The sequence below is a fragment of the Acipenser ruthenus genome, chromosome 1, assembly GCF_902713425.1.
Source record: "Acipenser ruthenus chromosome 1, fAciRut3.2 maternal haplotype, whole genome shotgun sequence".
In the NCBI taxonomy this organism is placed as follows: domain Eukaryota; kingdom Metazoa; phylum Chordata; class Actinopteri; order Acipenseriformes; family Acipenseridae; genus Acipenser; species Acipenser ruthenus.
Window position 1 is genome coordinate 78,756,608 of NC_081189.1, and position 22,972 is coordinate 78,779,579.

Consider the following 22,972-nt stretch of genomic DNA (forward strand, 5'->3'; position numbering starts at 1 on the left):
TGATGTAGCTAATTCAAATGTTCTCGTTTGTCCACATCAGAAACAGGTATAGCAGCACTCTTGTAGATCCTTTTAGATTGCGAACAGATAACAGAGGTGAAGCAAGAGGTATCCCATTAAAATCAGATTTTTATTTTATTCATATTTGATGCTGTTTTTAACATGAATAAATATTTAACGTTCATTCATATATATATATATATATATATATATATATATATATATATATATATATATATATATATATATATATATAAATAAATAATTGGCTTTTTGTTGTTAATAATATAAGAAGGTAGAGACCCAGAAGTGTTTGCCCAGGGCCCTGTGATGGGTCTACTATAGCTGCTGTTCAAGTTCCATTGCTTTTTCCAACCATGTACAGAACATATAAAGGTTGAACTAGTTGGTATATTAAAGTTGTATCTTGGCATCTTCTTTGTTAGCTTGAATTAAAGGTTCTGCCAATAAAGAAGGGGATGATTATTGTTTACTTTTAAGGCAGAATGACACAGCCTTATTTTGTTTTCTTTCACACTGTTCTGTACTTTTGTCCATGCATTCTTAGATCAAAAACACCTTCACAGCTCAGCAAGAGAGAATTCATTGCCTAGATATGTAGGACATTTTACTGACTTCCTTTCGCTTGTCAGTTTACATAATTTAGTCCTCAACTGTCTTGATTCGTTCTAGGATTCCTTAATGAATATAAATCTCCCAATCCCAAGGATGTGCTCTGGTGATATCTGGCTCTCATTTGGCACTGGATCCTTAGGGGACCCTTGTTAAATGTTTTCAATGGGAATATCATTGGAGATCCTGGGCTTTAAACTGAAAATGATCAGGACTTAAAAGAGAACGTGTTTGCTAACTAGTTAACCCTTTCAAGTCTTACATTTCCCCACTGTTCATTCTTTTCCTGCTTTATTTGAAAACAAAATTGCCATTTGACCCATTGTTTTTTTTTACTACAGTCATGCTTTCCAAAAGGTACATGATTGCTAACTTATATACATATATACTACCAATTGTCTAAATAGCATACAGCAAGATGTATATGTATGGTCACCTGCTCGCACCATACAGTAAACCCCCTATACTGTCTTGTTATTTCAAAATATAATACAGCTATTTTTAATGCTTTGTCTCTTTACGTGTTCACCCACCACTGCCTGACAGTGACACCTGTTTGTTATAGATGGCGCAGCTGTGTGATTGCACAAGTCTCAACTTTGCATTTGCTTGTACAACATGTGTAAGTAAGCTTGAAACCCTTTCTTAATTACCACAGAAAAAAACAAAAGGCCAGATTATAATCAGACATGAAACAAGAAGAGAATTTATAATCTATTATAAACCCCACAACAGAAAACACACATTTGAAAAAAGGCAAATCTGATAACTTTAATTAACTTCAGACACCTGTTAGTTAACAATATTTTAAAAAGAAATCACAAATAAATTATTATAAAAGAGAATTCTATTTGGATATATAAATCTTAGAACTCTTTTTTATGTTCTTATGTCTTTGTTTCATATAAAAAAGGAAAACAAACAGTAGTGGGTAATGCTTATCATGCCTGGAAACAAGCTACAAACCTTTTATTTTTCTTTTTTAATTAAATATATAAAAACATCTGCCAACTTAGATATCGTAAATAACCATTCTAAAAACAAGTGCCTAAAGAGGGTCAAAAGTCAAAACTTAACAGCTTAAAAAATCCTTAAAATACTCAAAATATTAAAAACACTTTACAAAACAAGCATAAACAGATATGCTTTCAATATCTATTGTCATTGAAAATATATATTACATATATGTAAATGTTCTTCCCTGACTGATACGAATGCACTGGTTCTCCATGCACTGCTTTAGAGGATACAGTGTTCTGTCCAATGCCAGCAAGGCTGATTCCAATGTGTATTAAGTCCACTTCTGTTCATCTAGGTTTTTCTACTGCACTTTTCCATTTTCTCCTGTGTACAATGTTTGTTACTGCCCTTTCCGGCCCTGGTGTTTGAAGGTACGGTATCCTGGGTCAGCCACATAGTCATTCTTGAACCTTGAGTTCGGCACTCTTTGTCTCTTTCTCTCCCCTTGAATTAAGTCTTGTCCATAGAATGTGTCCTCAAAACGCATGCTGGATGCTGTGGACTGAAATAAATGTATGTGTTAAACACTGCCTCAGATGACCATCAATATTCCCTGCTTGGAAGATTACAACAGTTTTCCTTTCTAGAAACTTCTGGTTCAACATGATGCAGCAGGAAAACACAACTTTAATGAACTGAGTAAATGGGTTTCAAATAGTAAATTTCCAGTACTAGTACTCAGAAACCTAACAGGGCAGGCTAAGTCTGAAAGTTAATAATTGGTTTATACATTATTGAGCTGTCATCGATTATCAGTGTAATATTTTGACTTCTCAAAGCTGCACAAGTAAGGGGCTTAAAGAGCAACCATATTACAATCACAGTCCACTATGAAGTTGAAACTGTTTTTTTTTGTCCTGTTTTGGAAACGTAAATGTCAGGTACTTAAATTGCAATTTTGTTTATGGTTAAGTTTTAAATCAACAAAAGAATAAGGAAAATAAAGGGAGCAACTCAGCTCACTGTAATCTAAATCTAAGTGTTTGATTTAAACTACTAGTACAGCTAAAGCATTTTTCCATTCAGCTGAAGGACTTGCAGTTCAAAACGACCTGAAATAATTGATTTTTTTGTTTTTAATCAATTAAACACATTTTTGTGTACCTACATTACCTTTTTCTTTTTGATTTTGCACCTTTTGGTACACAGCAGTTTTTACTTTTTCAAATGATCATTGCAGAACACAACATAGTCCCAATTTAAATAAAATAATAATAATACAAATTAAAAACAGAAGAAAATAAAACTAACATTTAGGGTCAGCCCAATGTTAAATTGCCCGCCAGCAACCTGGCCCTTTAACTCTTTTTTACTCAGGCACTGTGAGAGACAGCCCTGCTTGCGATACGTCATATGAGGAGCTAGCCGTGAATGCGAGTGCTTTGCAATGTTACTGCTGCGCTGTAAGACAGACCTACCGCGGTGCAGTAAACAAGCATTTTCACACACAATCTTTACAATTAAGAGAAATGGTGGCATCGAAGGCACAAGGGCTTATTTTCTGGTAAACTTTCCTGTTTGTGGAATTTTTTTTTTTTTTTTTTCTAAAAAGTGTCTCTTTTCCTGTGTTTTTTGTTATCTGTATTGAACAGTTTCAGACTATTTAATTTTTCAAAAAAGGTGAAAATAGCTTGAACCTAAGGGTTAAAGTAAATACAGGTATATAGTAAGGGGGCTCTGTGATTTTAAAATTAGTATTGATTTTCCTTGTTATTTTAATATTTTTTAATGCCACCCATCACAGTTAATGGGCTATATATGGTTTCTTATTTATTTTTCTTCACACATCATAAAGAACATATTTCATATTTTCTATGCTGCTCAAAATCAACAAACATAGTTCAGAAACCTTGTGACTTCCAGTATATAAAAGAAAAAAGTTACAAAGTATAATAAAATAAACATTATGTTTTAATTCTATTCATTTTCCGAGAAGGAAATTAATGTTTCTGTTTTGACTTTAATGCCATTAACCTTCTGGGTATATCAAAATACTTCTGTTTTTAATGGTCCTAAGGCATTTCTATAGGAACATAAAAACACAAACACATAACATTTTAGAATCATTAATGTTCATTAGGTCTTACAATGTGAAAGTATGCTTATGCTGTTTATACTAGCTTGATTTGATTATTGGGTTCATGGGATATGCTAGGCTTAATGATTTACAAAAACATCTGAATGTGATGTATATCTGTAGAATTTAGTCTATTTGTGTTAAACTGCGCAAACCCTGTAGCACAGGGGGTGGGGCATTAAATAGGGAATGATACTGCTTCCATCATAAGTATCACATTCATGCACACAAGTAGGGTCTGTATTCCCTCTGGACACAAACGTGTCTTAAATAAGATTGAAGACTGAAATGAGACTCATTGTAAGAAAGAGTTTGATTGTTTCAACTTCGACTGAATTACATGCCTGCGGCTGAAAATACTGATAATCACCAGCTGTCCACATACTTTACAACCTTGCATGAAGCAACTCGATAAAAATTGTTTTTCATAGAAAAGCACTGACCGTCCAGAACCCATTGCGAGTCAGCACTATTGTTCCTAAATCAGTCTGTGCTGAAATGTTTTATTGTTGCAGTTTAACAAAAATAATATAATGTTCAGTAAGACTTTCTTTAGTTGGCTATATTTATATGATCAAACCAGCTCACTTGAAATAAAGACTGTGCAAACACACTCACAGACTGGACTATAATAATAATAATAATAATAATAATAATAATAATAATAATAATAATAATAATAATAATTTTATAAAGCGCCTAAATGCACGCATCTCAAAGCGCTGTACAAACAAAAACAAAAAAACACAGAGAACCATATATACATACAGCATATTAAGAGTAAACATAACATATAAAGAAATTACACAAATCAAAAGCCAAATCATGATAAAAATGCCTGAACGTAAAAGTGTGTCTTTAACTGTTTTTTTAAAGCATTAACGGTTTTAGCATCCCTGATAGATTGAGGAAGGTCGTTCCAAAGTTTGGGCGCATGGCGGCAAAAAGCCCTATTGCCCATGGAGCGAAGCTTAGTTTTGGATATTGCCAATTATTATTATTATTATTATTAATTTCTTAGCAGACGCCCTTATCCAGGGCGACTTACAATTGTTACAAGATATCACATTATTTTTACATACAATTACAATATTATTTTTTTCACATTATTTTTGACATACAATTACCCATTTATACAGTTGGGTTTTTACTGGAGGTATCTAGGTAAAGTACCTTGCTGAAGGGTACAGCAGCAGTGTCCCCCACCTGGGACTGAACAAGAGGCAGACACTGAGGATGCTTATATGTTCATACATTCAAATGTTACAGTGATATTTCACTCTCAGACATTCTTCCCCAATTAAAAAAACAACATATAAACACCACAGAAAAACAGCCTAAACATCAAAACTCTAGTCAAAACAGATACTTACGAGGCGTCCTTTAACTTTTTTAGGGAGCTCTTCATCTAGTGTATAGACATCCTCCCGCTTAGCTAAGAGCTGAGAGCCATCTTCAAACTCCACCTAAAAAATCAAATACAGGGAAGCAGACATCTTTAAGAGATAAGTAGAAGCTGGGTATTTTCTTGTGTGTCTGACCATATTGCTACAGCCTGAGGTGCAGCCAAGGGAGAAAACCGTTTTTTCGACCATAGCCAAGATAACAGCATACTTGTTTCTTGACATTTTCTCATTCGTAAAACTAATATTATAAGTAAGCAACAGTGAACATTAAGCAGAACCAACAGTAAACATTAAGCATTGATAAGGAGGCATAATATGTTTAATAACAGGTGTACAATTTCCAAAACAACAAATCAACCGTAAAAAAAAAAAAAAAATACCCTTTACCATAACTTAAAAAAAAAAAAAAAATGTTTTAAACCATGCAGGTGTTTTGATTTCAAAACAGATTTGTGGTTTTCTGTGAGAGGTATTGAATACTTTCTAATTGGAACCACAACAAACCTCAGTGAACCATAAAACAATAATAAATGACCAAGACAACCAGCTAAGGACTGAACAGACTGTTTGAATCATAACAAAAGGACACTAGCATGCTACTCCCTGGGACTGAAGGGTTCACAGAGTTATCGGGATTTGTTCTGACTACCCTGGCTAGGTGTGCCCCTAGCTGGGTGGGTGTGGGGGTGGGGGTGGCGATATTAATCTGGGATACATGGATACATTCTATTAATGAAGTGCAAGGTTCGTTTTGTTGTTGGACCTGTTGGGGAAATATTTTATACAAGGCAATAAACTGAATATAGAAATTATTGTTGGAATTCATATTGTGAAGTCAACCCATCTGTTACATATTGGCCATGCCTGAGTATGTTTAAGTGTACACGTATCTGTTACCATACACAGCCCATGTCTTACAATTTTATATGCAACTGCAGTTACAGTTGGTGTTAAATCCTGGATATGACTCAGTAGTCATGACATCTTTTGTTTGGGCATTTTCCCCATTCAGTTGTTCAGCTCTAAGGGCAACGTGGCACAAACAAAAGATTCTGTGTATCATGGATGAAATACCAGCTATGGTGAATTAAAAGTTGATAAGCAAATTCTCTGTAGTCTTGATTTGTTTTAGGGTCATGTTGAGTTTTAAACAATTCAGCACATTCTCTGGCCAATGTAGTAATACTAAAATAATTGTAGTTCTTGTATTACATGTGCGGCACAACATAGTACTATTACTACATATTCCACCCTTCAGTCTTTTATAGCTATTGAGGAACACAAAGGCAATTGTCAACAAATTCAAACAAATGTCCCTAAATCATGTAAAGCAAATTCTAGCACTACACTGTCCTCATGGTCATGTTGACTCTGAGTATTTTAAAAACTTTTACAAAATTAAACACTTTGAAGTTGATCATATTAGGGGCTCCCGAGTAGCGCATCCAGTAAAGGCACTCTGCGTGGGGTGCAGGATGCACCCTATAGCCTGGAGGTTGGCGGTTCGAGTCCAGGTTATTCCTTTGCCGACCGAGGATGGGAGCTCCCAGGGGCCGGCGCACAATTGGCCGAGCACTGCCCAGGGGGAGGGAGGTCTAGGTCGGCCTAGGTGTCCTCGGCTCACCACGCACCAGCGACCCCTGTGGTCTGGTCAGGTGCCTGCGGGTTTGCCTATAAGCTGCCCAGGACTGCATTGTCCTCTGATGCTGTAGATCTGGGTGGCTGCATGGGGAGTCTGTAGTGTGTAAAGAAGCTGTCGGCTGACGGCACACGCTTTGGAGGACAGCATGTGTTCGTCTTCGCCCCTCCCGAGTCAGCTCAGGGGTGGTAGTGGTGAGCTGAGCCTAAAAATAATTGGGCATTACTAAATTGGGGAGAAAACAATATAAATAATTGGCGACTACTAAATTCTAAAAAAAAAAAAAAAAAAAAAAAGTTCAGATACTGCAAGTTAAGGGTTTATTAACCCTTTGCGGTCCATTGTCGGACTGGGTCCGACATTGCAATTATTCCTCACAGGTCCTTTGTCGGACTGGGTCCGACATCATTATAGCAACGCAATAAACGGGTGTTTAGTCGTTTTTTCTCCGGAAAAAGCTGAGAAAACCATTCAATTGCCGAGTGGTAGCGACAGGAGCCGAGACAAGTCGGGGAAAAAAAAAAAAAAAAAAAAAAAGGCGTATTTCATGAATAGTCATACATGGTATCAGATATCAGATAATGGGCGTCCATAGTAAACAAGCTGGCTAAGTGCGTCAGCGCACTGAGACTATCATGGACATTTGCAGAGCTTTTTTCAGATGTTATAGTAATAAAATAATGACTTGGATCGCATTATTGAGGAGTTTGGTGATAAAACGAGTGATCTGGAGATGATCGATCGGTATGTACGACTATTATTATTATTATTATTTGTTTCTTACACAGCTGAACGCTATAGCAAACAAAAGGCTGGGGCGGGGCTGGAGATGCCTAGTGTGTGCTTTGTTGATATGCAGGGCCATTTAAACCCGTTTGACTGTGAAAAAAAATAATTTTAAACAGCGCGTATAAAATTAACTGCGCGTGTGAAAATTAATTAGACCTGGCGTGCCTGACGCGCGATTAATAAATGGACCGCAAAGGGTTAAAGTACAATATATTATTTATAGGCACACCAGGAACTGATGGCCGTCCTGCCAGTATGCATAAAAAAGCAGAAGCTTTAAAAGGAAACTGAAAGGCTGGGGGCATAGACTAAATTATCTAATTAACACAAGCAATTCCACAGACAGATACAATAGCATTTCATTTTTGTTGCAGATCATCTGTTGAAAATAATAATTTACTTATGGTGCAATGATTACAAATAGCATTTTTGAGCCAGGTCTCAGATAATGCTAAAATTGTGAACATGTAAGCTCGAGTAGGACTTTTTGCCTAAATTAACAACACCGTGGGTGGTGGACACAATCCATTAACGACTGATTATTAACCCAACTGATTATCAAACTGGGCTATACAATAACCAACCAACTCACCTTAATATAGCAGTTCCTAATATTATTGCAAACTTGTGTGTTATTCGGGGGGCACGAGCGAGGTCTCCTCCCCCTACTTCCTTCCTACCAATAACATCTGCTAAATCCCCTATTTAAACCTCAAGCCTTGAGTTTGCTCTCTGACTACTCACCAGCAGCATCTGTCTTCCCCATTGGAATAAAAATTTTTGGCTCAATTTTGCCGCTTCCACCCACCATTACTAAAAATCCAACCGACCTACTGCTCCGTCTTTACCCAACAGCGTCGCTGACCCATTCATCTTGTCCCTCCGTTAAACCCGCTGCTTCAACCTCCGCTGATCTCTACTGCTCCAGCTATCCAGCAGACACCCCGTCGCTCTAAACGCCTGCATTCTAAACTTCTCCAGTTCGTCTTTTTCTAAAAGACTGGCCCATCCATAAGCTTTTGAAAACTATTAAAAAAGGAGTTCCAATACCAGCAAAGAGCAACTAAAATTCGCTATTTAATTTATATTGCCAAGCGATGTCAACAGATCCTGCACAACAGACACAAGACCCAGAATCACCAGCCGTCACTCCACCACTGCTGTAATAATTGTAGAGCCAGGTCAAGCTACTCCATTCTCACTGCCTGCCGTTCTTCCAGAAACAGCGGCTCCTCTCGACTCCTTTTTTGACCTGCGTCTACAAATAGCAAAACAACATTTTTTTGTATGTACGACATACGACATACAGCGACATACAGTTTTGTATGTACATATACCTGTTTACACACTCATTTATTTTGACATGTTTTTTTTATTATATTACAGGTACTGTGTTGTATGTGCTCTGTGCGCAATTGCTGGTAGTGTCACGTAAGCTGTTCAGTGTGTTGACTTAATATGTAAATAAATCCTGTTTGCTTCTGGGGTGTATCAACTTCAACCTCAGTCTCGATCTCCTGCCTGTCACTCAGCAGTGAATGCACGCACCCACACGGCAGATGGCTACTCTGTCACCAGCATTAATACCCTATATATTTCTAAACAAGGGATTTAGGAGAGCTCCCTAATAAAAGCTGAATCTCAAAACAATAATTGTGTGAATATAGTAATTGTTACACAGTCACAGACAAAAGTATTTGGGCAGTTTAAAAAAATGAGAAAACCCACAAATAAAGTGTTTTCCATAATTTCTAATTGTTCTATTGAAATATATAAGTTAAAGTAGCAATTCAGCTTTATAATAAAACAACAAATTATTATAAAATGAAAAATAACATGCAAAAACTAATTTCATATTTTGACAAGTATTTGGGCAATCAACATATTTCGTATGAAACCCATTTGTTGTTAATTGTTGACAATTATCGTGACTGAAAACCAACACCTGATGATAATTATAGAATAAATAAATACTGTGCTGAAAAATCATTGGAAATTTGTGATTAAAAAAAAGCAACAAAAATGGTTAAAACTAAAGAGTACAGCAACTTTCTCAAAATGGCAGTGATAAAACCAAACGAAAAAGGAGAAACTACCAGAAAAATAACAGAAAGACTTGGTTTACCGAAAAGTACTCTGTGGGCTATTATTGACAAACACAAGAGAACAGGAACTACTGCAACTAGCTCCAGTTGTGGAAGACTGTGATTAGGCTGGCTGTAGGGGTGACGTCAGGCCAGAAAGAAACACGCACGCTCAGTATGTTTAATGAAACACAGAAAATAAAATGCTGAACAAAAACAGAATACGGCACTTGCTGCCAAAATAAATAGACAAACAAAACGAACAACACTAACAAACAGGGACGAACACTAAACAAACACGTACCATGCTGGTCCTCCAGCACCACGTAGCAATTGCTTATTATTATTATTGATTATTTCTCTCCTCTATCTCTCCCGTTCCTTCGCCCTGAACACACAACCCCGAGTGAGTAAAACGTGCATCTATATATACTGTTGTGCCGGGATTCAATTACTAATTAATTATTCACTTGAATCCCAGCACGTGAACTCATTTGTGCAACCCCGTGCTCACATATTATTAAATACTTTAAATGCACGTGAAGTGAAGTGCAATTCCCGTGCCTAAATACAATTATACATTTTAAATAACTCGTGCTGCACACACCCATTTATATCCCGTGCAGCAATATCTATACACCAACATTAACACACCACACGCAACATATAACACAGAAATGCACACAGGGGCGGGGCACATTGCCACAAAGACCAAGAAAGGTTTCTGCAATATCTGGAAGAAGAATCATTCGAGCAGCCCTGCAAAATCCTTAGATAACTGCAAAAGATTTGACACAAGAATTAAGAACAAAAGAAGAACATAAGAAAGTTTACAAACGAGAGGAGGCCATTCAGCCCATCTTGCTCGTTTGGTTGTTAGTAGCTTATTGATCTCAGAATCTCATGAAGCAGCTTCTTAAAGGATCCCAGGGTGTCATCTTCAACAACAGCTTGGTTCCAGACTGAAAATACTGAATATGAAAGATGTCAGTGATATTGCGCTCAAGATGGTGTGTTCTATTCAGGCCAGAAGTCTGCAGAGGCACCTTTTCAGGTCTCAACTGGAAGAAAGTGAAGCTGAACACACAGACCTCACAGACTAATAGCACCCTGGCCTGGTCCTGCCTGATTTTCTCTTGACACAGCAGGAGCATGACAAGTGGTGGGAAGGCATACAACAGTGAGAGGTGTTTGTATGCCCAGAGCAACAACTTTTGGGCCACATGATGGAGACTGGGGGACCTGAGGCTGCCCTGGTGGTTTATATATGCCACCACGGTAGTGTTGTCCATCTGCAGGGCCAGATAAACTGCCTGCAGCTCCAAAAGAGTTATGTGGCGACCCTGACATGGGAGGTTTTACGTGGTGCCCCGTGCCCCGTGCCCCACTGCCGTTCCACAACCAAGGCCAAGGCTGGAGGCGTTCGTGGTGATGACCTCTCTTCTGGTGACTCTGCCCAGTGTTACGCCTAGACGTAAATGAGAAGGCTGTGTCCACCAAGAGAGCGCCTTTAGACAGTGGCGAGACACTGTCACAAGGCGGCCCGGGTTCAACACAGGCCGAAAAACCCTGTTGTTGAACTAGGCTTGGAGAGGGTGCATGTACAGGAGGTGCTCATGCAGCAGCTCAGCAGTTTCTCCATTTGCTTGGAGTCAGCCGATCTCTTAGACCGGTGACTCTTCCTCTTCTTAGGAAGGAGGCAGAAAAGGGGAGTCACATCTTTAACCACATATTTAGCAGGCGATTGGGGAGAATTCTGCCCAAATGGAATGGACATGGAGCGCTCTGCAGAGCTAAGAGACACACGCTTTTCTAGCGTGCACTTAGAAAAACTCTGACAAAACTTGCAGAAGCTGGGGTCAGTGAGTGCCTGTCTTGCCTGCTCTGGCCCCAGGCAAGAGCACCTGCTGTGCTTATCCTCCACTGGCAGACTGGCCTTGCGTATGTCACAGGAAACCAACATGATGCAAACAGCAATGTAGTGAAAGTCTGTTGCCTCAGTCTACCAAGCACTGCTGCACAGTAATGTACCAGTACAGTACTGCCTCAGACTGTTCATTAGCAACACCGCTGTACAGAATGTAACAGGGTAATAGTGCACAATTCTGTGAAAAAAACTGCTACCTCAGTCTGCTCAGCAGAAGTACCGCTGTACAGAATGTAACAGGACGGATGCAGTGTAGAGTACTGTAAAACTGCACAGTAAATTGAAACAGTAAAAACTGAACAGCCTCGGTGCTATGGTACCCTGAGTACGGTTCACGTGTGGTGACTTGCACTGGGTCGGTACAGTACTTGTGTGGTAACCTCATTCCCTGTTCGACGTGTACTGGGTTGGGAACGGAGCGGGTCAGTGACCTACAGGTCTACTTGGTTCGCGTTACCGCAAGAAGCAGTATACAGGGATACCCATCTGTATGGCTTCTGACAAACCCAAACAGTTGGAACGCATACAAAACTGAGGGAAGCCTGCTGTTCGAGCCTTTGTAATGGTGCTGCAAGCAGACATCAAGACAGCAGTGATATACTGTGGCAGACTGCAAGTAATCTAAGCCAAAGCGCGTATCAATTCACAGCTACTGAGTCCAGCAGGAGTAACAGTGTTTAAAAAAAAAAGAAAATACCACAAGAGAAAACTCTCACAGTAAAACAGTAATCACAACATTACAGTTCAAATACTAATAAACACAAAAACAGTTTTATTTTTTAACTCCAACTGGAGTTAAGCAGCCTGTAGGACAGCACAAGTCAGCCGACTTAAGCTGCTTGATCCCTGGGAAGGGACGGCAGAAGCAGTCGGCTTCACGAGCGGGACATGCTCGCTGCGGGAAGTAACAAGCAAAAGGCTGTGTGTAAAATTACGTGTAATTAGTAAAACTAAAAATGCAACACTAAAAAATGTTTTTTTTTTATCGCATTAGTAGTTAATACACAATAGCAAAACTATATGCAGATAGAAGTAACCAGTACTTATCTGTCTCTACTCCCCCGTCAGGTTCAGTTCTGGAATGAAAAATGATGCTGGTAGCTGTGTCTGCAGTCCTCTTATGCCTTCAGGGGTGGGCATGACTGTGTCACAGGCACTAGCGCGCAGCTTTACAGGTAAATACCCATTCGGTAATGGTTACATTTCATACTTGATAGGGAACTGTGTACATGGATAGTCCACAAACAGGGCATCGAATTCACTTATTCTCCTTGCCGGAACTATGTCCACTATAAATGCTGTTTTAAGGGTCAGATGTTTTAGGGAGCAAGAGGTTAGTTCGACAGGTGCCTTTGTTAGCCTTCTTAAAACTACGGAAAGGCTCCACTGAGGGACCACTGGCCTACAGAAGCCCAAACCTCTGAGTTTATTTTTTAGCTTTTAACCCTGTTACAAATATTTTTTAACTGTATTGAGATCTCTTTTAATATATATATATATATTTAGTGTCTATATTGGTATTCTTTGTTTGAATCTATCCAGTATGTTTGTAATGTCAATACATATACTATATAAATATGTAAAAGAATTATTAATATAATCATTAAATAAGAATGCACTAAGAAAGATATTATAAAATGCAGTTATTTTATGAATCTGTTTTTATAATAAATTATTTTTCAAAAGTAATCACATTCCTTTCAACACAGAAGTTAACCACCCACGGAATTCCACTAGGTAATATAAAGATCCTTTAAACTCTTTGAGGCGGGCGAGTGAATCTATGTAGAATGTTCCTCACTCCCACTTCCATAGATACATAAATAATTAAACAGACACTTTAATATTTTAATACAGTGAAGTAACTGCTGTGTCTGCACTCTTTGTACTCCCTAGCTATTGCCCAGTTTCCCTCCACCTTGTACAGGGTAGTGCTGTTTAATAAAATATTATTGCAATTGTTCACAATCTCTGACAGATTACATTGTAACAAATACCCATAGGCAAGACCCCTCTGCTAAGTCTCAAAGCCTTGGGAACCGCCCACATTCTCTTTAGTTTTAGCTCTTTATGTGCTCCAATAAGTGGCATATGAGTTTCGATTTCTAGTACTCATTTTATGTGGCAGCCACTTTTCACTTAAGGTCTGTGTGTTTTTCCACCCCCAGTTGGCCTTGATGCAATGCTAGTGATAAAAGTGCAATGCTCACCTGATACATGTGGGAAGTGTTGGATCCCAGATACTTGGCTCCATAGAACAGTCCATCAGGCCACTTGACCTGAACAGCTTCTCCCACTGCTGGAGGACCTAGCTGGAGGCAGTCCCTGGTCTGGGGGAGCAGAAAGAGAAAACATGTTACATAATTTACTGTGGCAGAGCAAGTCTTAAGCGTAAGGAACTCAAAACCTACGTCTGCTCTGCATGAGCTTTGAGACTGTGGCAATTCTAAAATGATGCTTTGAATTGTGAGATGTAAAATTATATTGCATAGTGTGAGTCCAAAAACATCCACACGTATACGGTAATTCATAATTTTTTCTTAACCCTTTTCCAGTAGGTTGAAAAGTTATGTGTCCCTGAGGCACATATTTGACAATGTTCCATGTGGCAATACAATAGTTTAGAGTAAAAAATAAATTAGGTTGAGGAGGAGGAGGATGTTTCAGCAGAATTTTACAAGTAAAACTTGGATTTTGTCTATTTTTAATTCCCATGCATGCAGCTATGCATTTTCTATGGCTTTACAAGCATTTCCAAACACCATACCACACTTTGTTCCACAAATACATTTTAAAAGGTAAAGACTAACAGTTTTTTTTCCTACTGACAGGAGTGCATCAGGTATAAATTCCCACTGTCCCATCTTTAACAAGAGGGGAACAATGCAAACCCATAATGCAATGCATGTGAAAAGGAAATGTTAGCACAGAGATATGAGAGAGTTGACACAAAGACTCAACTCTCCTGTCAAAGGATACAGGAGAACAGGTTACATATCAAGCAACCCTCACAAATTCTTCAAATAATGAACTGCTTTCAGAAACACCATAAGCACAAAAATATGAACCAAATTCGGCACAGTGACGTCTGGAACCATAGCTAAACTAAGCTCTGGGCGGTTGCCTGTAGAGTTTAATGGGGAAACAGACTAATATATGTTTAGCCAAAACATGTGCCTATAGTACCCCTACTCCCATTATAGAGGCACCGATATTACATCCCTTTTTTGTTGCTGCTTGGTTTAATCTTGAATAGAAAATGTATTGTTGTGGATAAACTGCAACAGAAATCCACAGAAATACCGTCGGAAAATGGTTGTTATTTCCTGTAGCTCCTCAAGACACACACAGATGCAATACTCCTCTCTAGATTACGGCAGGAGGAAACGTATGTGAAACCCACTTCAGGCTCACTGAGTAACAGTTTTGAAAAACACTTTGCACATAATTGTTAACACTACAGTACTTGTGATAATTATACTCCGGTTCCGAGTGTTTGCAATTAGGCTGATTGAATAGCAGAATTTCATAACACTGAAACCCCAAGAAGAGATGTTGCCAAGAAATACAATAAAGGTAATAAATTATAAGTGAAGGTTAGCATAGATGTAAAGGGTAGTGAAGGGTGGCCCATTTCTCCAGGAGTACAACCCACAAATGGGGCAACAATGTTGACAGAGGACCATGATGGTGGCTTTATCATCATTATCATTGTACCCAAGTTTCCCAACTGATTCCCCAAATGTCTACATTATAGTTCTGTATAAACTGTTAATTATCTTGTGGCAATAGGGGACACATTGCCTAAATGTACACCATTAGTCATGCTTTTGGAAATTATATTAACTTTTGCATAAAGAGAACAGCTTAACGAAATGCACCTCACGTTTTTATAAGGCATGCTATAAATCAACCTGCAATCATCATTTTAGATATTCACTGCATCTGGAATTTCTGAGACTTAAAGAAGATATTCAAAGAAATTGCTGGTGTTTTTTGGGAGCAAACTAGATTAAACTAACCACCTTCAGTGGTACTTTGATTAAGATAGCTGCCTATATTTATGATTAAAAATCAACTGCCTCTCATAAACCATTATCTTCCCTAGCACATAAGCCTGATAGAGCTGCACGCCATGTTGAGAGATAACAAAAAGTAATTAGTTAACATTCAGCTCTGAGAGGAATGACATTTTATTTTAAACCCAAGCTTCGATTCCCTACTCGCTTTAAGAGCAGTTTTATTTTGACATAATGTGAATAAAATTAAATATGTATACATTTGGGTGTGGTTGTTATGACCATTTCACACCAAACTCCAAATGTGGGTATGTGAGCAAAACAAATAAAGCAAACATCTCAAATTCTTAAAATAAGAGCCTTTTCTTCATAGACAATGACAATTAGAAATCAAAAGTCATCTTTGCGTCTTAGATGCTATAAGTGCCACAATTAGTTTTTTTCCTAATTGTTGCCATTCAGAGACTTGGACACGCATTCACCAGAGCTGTGTTCAGTCTTTAATAAAGTGCAGGGAACATGTCTGTAATTCATGCTCAGTACTTCAGAGAATGGCTTGTCATTTTCAGTTCTAGTGTAAGCGGTTGGGAAAGTAAGCTCACTCTGAAGGAAACAACATTTTTGAAAAAAAAAAGATGGGTTAAGATTTTGTGTCAATCTGACATGGGCTTGAATGGAACAAGGTCCCCCTGGCTGACCATGTTAGACAAAAGGACAACAGTTACCTTGAGTCACCTTTTTAATTCTGGTTTATCCATCTTAATTAAAAGTGTAGTGTACAGATGTGTCTGTGGCTAAATGCACTTAAGATCATTCCTTGTCAGTTCTCTCCACACCTTCATGTATTTTGAAAAATGTGGCATGCAAGCAGATGTCAATAAATTAGAAAATGCCAGTAATCTTTGTAAAGAGTTTCCCTTTGAGAATAATGTGAGATAATAATTATTAATATTATTATTTTTTTAATTTCATAGATTTAGCACTTAAATGACCCATATATTTTTAGTTTACAGTACATCAGATATCTGCTTATGTTTAAAACCCAGCACAAAATACAGAGTTGAGATACTTACAGTTATTATGTGGGGTGTTAGTGGCGCTGTTGTCAATTACCTCACTGATGAGGTTATTAATCAAGAGAGAAGTCCCCATCCTAAGTGATGGAGTTATCGGCTGACAGGAGGTGGAGGGCAATAAGGGAAAAATGGTAAATGAATGCATATTCATTGCACCCATCAGACCCTGTATCTCAAGAAGCGATTACTGCAGAATGAAGCAAGGGTTGCCTGAAGAAATGAAAATTACCAACAAAAATAAAAATATATAAATCTGACCTTACAGACATACGACTTTTCTCATCTTTACAGCTGCTTTACTTTATACAATCACATGGAGTATTAACCACATTTTTTCCATGAATTCAGATAAGATTTTTCTGGTATGCTAGAATTTAGGAAAGCTTAGGACATGTCATATATATATGGATCTTTCTCAGAGAATCATACATATATATATATATATATATATATATATATATATATATATATATATATTACAGTGACACAGTAGTTTGTGTTGAGTTGGGTGCTCATGTTAAACCTCTAACTTTGCACTTTAATAACTTTAATGGGGTTTGTCGGAATTGCCCACACATTTGCATGTTCTTTTTTTCCCTATACTTTACATAGTTGCTTTTTTCCCATCGTTTTTTGCTCTCATGCATAGGCGGAATTTACACGGGGGACATGTACCCCTCACTTACTCAATGATGGGGAAATGTCCCCCTCACATTGCCGTATTTATTAATGAGTGCATGGGAAATGGCTAAATGGCTAATTTCTTACAGTTTATAATATTACAATTGGTATATTCCTTTCATAATTATTGCTATATATGACTAATGGGATTCCAATCATCACAGCTATATTAAATTTAGTTATGTGGCTTGGCCAAGTGCAAAGTTCTGTCCTCCTATTTATAAACATGGAGGCACTGCAAATGCTTCACACTAATGAGGGGCACCCAGTGATGAAGAAACAAAGTGGACCCGATGTTAAAACATAAAATTTGATTTTTTTTATTTTATTTAACTTTTGGTATTGATTTTTAGTTTGATGATGTCACCAGAATGCTGCCATTTCACAATTTTGGATGATTTTCATTTCCTTAAGTGTGTTATTTCTGAATGCATACTACTACAATAGCATCAATTTAGTGTTTAAAAAAGTAATTTAAGCACTCAAATTTAGAATTTCAGAAAAAAATATGAAAACAGGAAAATGTCAAAAACTGTTTAATTTACCACAGTAGTCTAGGTAGTTTTAAGTTTCTGCTGACAAATATCTTCAAAACCAAGTGTACCTGTTAGTTAAAATAAAGCTGAAACAAAAGTAATTAGCTACAAAATAAGGCTTCATATTATTTTTAGTATTTTCTCTTTTTTTTCTTCTTAAACTTTATGATGTTATCAAAATGACCTAATTTCTCATAGTGGCCAAGAGTTTAAACTTTAATAAAACACTGGCCTACAAATTGTAGCAAAGAGTGTCAACTCATTCACTACTTAGGCTGTCTGGATCCCTGACTACTATGCATTAATCAACAGTGTGATTGAATAGAATTCAAGGAGAATCAGAATGTATTACAATAATATTATAACACAATAGAATACAAAAAATATAGTACTTTCCTTGAATCCATCTCAAAGCGCTTTACATAATAATCTGCTTTCTGTAAGTACTTTTTGTTGTTGAAAAAAAAAAAAAGCCTAAGACAAGTAATCAAAATAAGATCAACTGAAAATGACATTTTGTGTTTCACATTCCAAAGTATGTCTGACAAGATTGCGATCAAGAGCATTATTATTTAGACCATTATTTGGAAGGTTACTGATTTGTGCAAGCAGCATATACATATTTACAGGGTCCCTTAATATTTCTGTTTCAGACCCACTGAAAAAGGAGAGGCGGTGATTATGTAGCTAAAGGTCAATCTTTTGATTCCTTAGCAGGAACTAGACGCATTAATATATTTTAGGCAAAATGAAAGATTAATAAGACTTAGCACTAGATAAACTGCTAGGCAAATTATGCAATGTGCTTATATGTCATGTTCAATGTTTTTCACCCTTCTTGACCCCCTCCTACTCCCCACAAAAAAGAAAATAAATTAACAAACAAAAATAAAACACTGTCTTAAATCAAAGCCAAACAAAGCCAGATTATATGTCAGTGCACAGGAGAAAAACTGAAGTACTTTGTGCCAAGAAGTCCCAATCAGGATCGGTCTCACAGGAACCAATGATCTACACAACAGCCCACATTTGTATGTTTTTGTTATCTTGGGAAGGACGATTTAGTATTGAAACATAACTTTTTTTTTTTTTTTAAACCGGATATCGGTTTATCCAGGGACACATCCAAAGAATAGAAAGGAGCCGAGAGAAGCCGAAAAAAAAGGGGCGGATCTGAGCAATACACAAGCCCCGGCACCTCAGAGATAACACGGACATAAACAAACAAGATAGCTGCTTCTGCATCCAGCGCTCAAAGAATATCACGGACATTTGCAGAGCTTTTTGAGATGTTATAGTAATAAAATAATGACTTGGATCGCATTATTGAGGAGTTTGGTGATAAAACTAGATGATTTATCAGTATGCACGACTATGAAGAGGTATGTGAAAAATACAGCGAACAAGGGGTAGGGCGGTGCTGGAGATGCAGTACTGAGTGACCTGTTGATATGCAGTGCCTTTTAAACCTGTTTTACTGTGAAAAAAAAAAACTTTTAAAACAGCGCGTCTAAAATAAACTGCGTGTGTGAAAATAAATTGGACCTGACGCACCTGAGACGCACTGAAAAGGGTTAATGTTTTTAAAGGCTTTCCAGCAACTACATAATTTGGAAGAGCAAACAGTATTTACAATACAATATTAAAACTGCAAACAAAGAGTAAAAAGATTATGTACTGTACGTGAGGATCTTGTGATAGGTGTCTCACTGGACCTGTCCTAGATAACCATAAACAAACTCATAATAAAAAAACTGCATACAAAGTGAGTTACACTGTACCTCGCCTATTGATTTAATTTTTAATTTAAAAGTTGTGTTTCCCTGGTTTACATGTTCAAAGAGTTCCACATATTTTTGATCGGCCCCAGCTATGGAATTGAAAAGAACAAAGCATATTTGGAATCCTTTCTGAGGCTGCTAATGTGCTTTACCATAGCCAGGTGCTACACACCAATATGGCATTTTGATTGCCTTTGTCAGAGTTTATGAGAGACTTTGCTCATGAAATCTTAAGCTTTTGTTCCATGAGGAAGTCATCCAGGGTGAACCAGACTGCATTCTGTCACTGCTTATTCTCAGTTGAAACAGGCTGAAGTGGCAGACATAATAACAATGAAGAAAACAGCAAAATAAACAAACAATATAAACTACACACAAATCAAGCATACTGGGATTCATAGTAACACAGTAACTTAATTAAGCTCCCCTGCCATGCACTGTATGTACAGTGCAATAGTATCAGACTAATTATTAATGTTTACATTCAGAAAGCTCTTTATAAGACTCTTGCTAATCCATCACTTGCATTTTACTGGTGGCCAGTGCTGCAACAGTTTGATCACATTCTAAAATACTGCAGGAATTCAACTCACTGCCACTACATTGTATGTTATTCAGCCTTGTTCACCCCACAACACATAATGGGCTGTGCACAGAAATCTGGAGTTTCACTGCTGCTTGTTTGTTTGAAAGATATGCTGAAACTATACACTTACTACAAGAGAATGTCAACTGCCAGCCAAGAATCTATGAAAAAATCAATTGTGACACAAGCATCTCGGCACTTCATTTCAAAGATGACGCGTTGTTTTAAAAGACTAAGACAATTTTTGGCTTACTGAATCAAGCATATATTGGACTCAATATTCAGATTCAAGGGCTTAAATCATCATCTGTTTAGAAAGTAACAAAAAACAGAAGCTGTACAATTACTGCCCCAACATCTGTATTTGGCAGTACCTCTTATCAAACCTACAGAATCATAGAATATAGGTGGACACGGTTTATCCATAGTGTTCTCCACTAGTACTGCATATGAAGGCAATATCTCAAAGGGCATATTATGTCTCATTTAGAAACCTAAAAGTTTGCTGTGCCAGACCTGTCAAGAGGACATGTTGCTCTTGAGGAAGATTCTGCAATGACTGCTGTCCCTAGTAAATTCAAACACATTGCGTCCATGGTCATAAAGCATTCACGAGCATAGTCAAGTAGAGAGCACCACAGAAAACCTGCTTCCACCTGTAATATGAAGACACATGGCAATACCAATGGAAAATATTTTACATATCATTTTGGTATAATGGAACCTATTCACAGCTCTTTAACTCATTAGTTATAATTTAAACAATGTTTGATGTTCATGAAATTAATGTTGACTGTTGTTGGTTTTATTAACAGCATCCTAGATCAGTTTCATTTGTACAAAACAATGTATCTCATAGCAATTTAATAATGAGATTTTAAACATAAAGGATAGCCCATGCTGATTGATTTTGGTCTGCTCATCATATGTGATAATTTACCAGTCTCACTGTCCATTCCTGAACATGAAAAATAGATTATCCCAAAAAACAGAAATATCGAACCGGATTAGGGCTCATAAGAAGTACTTACGACAATGTCTTCTGGATACGTGTCATTGCTGAAAGAGCCGTCGTCAAATGTGAGCTCATAAAAGGTCTGGGATGTGATCTCAGTGACTCTGCAGCTGTAATACCTCAAATTCTTGTGCTTTGTGATGACTGTCTGCCCAACTGCTATGTCCTTTGGGCATAACTTGCTTTTCTGTAAAAAGGGCACAAATATATGATGTTTTTTTTCTTTCTAATCAAAATGATATATATATATATATATATATATATATATATATATATATATATATATATATTTTTTTTTTTTTTTTTTTTTTAAAAAAGGTCTGTTTAACCAGTTCACCCACAACCAGGAAATACTTTATTTCCAACATGTTGCTGTTGTGTACAGGGTAGCTTTATAAACACTATACTTTCAAAACACAATTCAACAAGAGAGCATTGTTTTGTTACATTTTTTTTTCAATAGAGTAATATTATATTTTATTTTACATCAGCACTGTTTACTTAAACAATCCATTATGTAGCCAGTGGTTATTCTTGGGTTTTAGTTTTAAGAAGACAGGTCCTGAATAAGTTGAAAGGAAGAATTCCACAGTTGGAATGACAGTAAGATAGGGGTGTAAATTTGATGTTAACACTTTTTTCTTTTTTATTTTCAAGTGGGGTAGTAGGGTCTGACAAACAGCTGGATCACAGCACTATGGGGGACATGTATCAAGATCGACCGACGCAGCGCTAAATTGTAAAGTAGCGCTCTGCCGCGGCACACATTTTACCCCATCCTGAATGCATTAACTGGTCCAAAATTAATGAGGCACGGCGTAAGCTGGCACATTTAAATGCAAACATTCCGCTGTACCGATGTTCTGAAACGCTCAAAATGGGCTCCCAGTAGCACAGACTAACAGACTAATCTGAGAAATAGAGCCTCCCCTCCAAATGGCCTTCGTCAATTGAATAATAGGTAGGTCATTTGGAGAGGCAATGACCCATGTTGACTAAGTGTCTTGACTTTATATTATTATTATAGAACAGATAAAACCAAAATATACATAATGAAAAGGGTATAATGAACCAAGTTTATTATACGACCAATACAAACAATTGTACATAATGAAATAGCCGGTATCGAGCTATAATTTCATCCTTAGGGAAATCAAAAAGGGTAATGCGGACCCTAAATACTCTCCCTTCTTCTCAGTACTCTCCATCTGTTCATGGGTTGTTCCTGGGTTGTTCAGGAAGGTTAGGACTGTGCCTGCACTCTGTCGTAAGAAATGCCCTGAAAATTCACGATATCACAAATTTCACGGAAATCATGAATTTGACTGCCTACCGTGAAAAAACATGCATTTTATTTTCCTTACAGTATTTTACATGACTTTATAAAATGGATTGTTAGAATGCTGATTGGTCCATCAGTGTTCTAAGCCATTACAATATCCAGCACAATGTCACGATTCTGAATTTTTTTTTTTTTTGGCTTGAATGCTTTGCTTGAAAGTTTTTTTCTGTTTTTATTTAAGTAAAATAAAACTAATTGTAAATAGACAGAAGTTGAAATGTGATTATTGTTACAGTTTTTTTTTATTATATTATTTTGAACAGAATTCCTAATTATGCCAGGCGATGATTGTTTTTTCTTCTACAAATCAGATATTGGTAACTGTGTGTAACAATATTTGCAAGTTGTGTCTGCTGAACTG

General features: G+C 37.3%; 1 protein-coding gene across 4 annotated transcripts in view; it reads right to left on the reverse strand.

The window, feature by feature from the left end:
- Positions 1-270: 270 nt before the first annotated feature.
- kdm4c (lysine (K)-specific demethylase 4C) overlaps positions 271-22,972 on the reverse strand; it is a 221,347-nt gene continuing 198,645 nt past the window's right edge. For all 4 annotated transcript variants that reach the window (XM_059030251.1, XM_059030246.1, XM_059030260.1 and 1 more), the window contains 4 exons: positions 21,286-21,456; positions 13,786-13,905; positions 5,104-5,196; positions 271-2,155 (listed from right to left, as the gene is read on the reverse strand). In XM_059030251.1, coding sequence (XP_058886234.1) covers positions 1,994-2,155; positions 5,104-5,196; positions 13,786-13,905; positions 21,286-21,456 — 546 coding nt within the window. In that variant the 3' untranslated portion in view covers positions 271-1,993. The remainder of the gene's footprint in view (positions 2,156-5,103; positions 5,197-13,785; positions 13,906-21,285; positions 21,457-22,972) is intronic.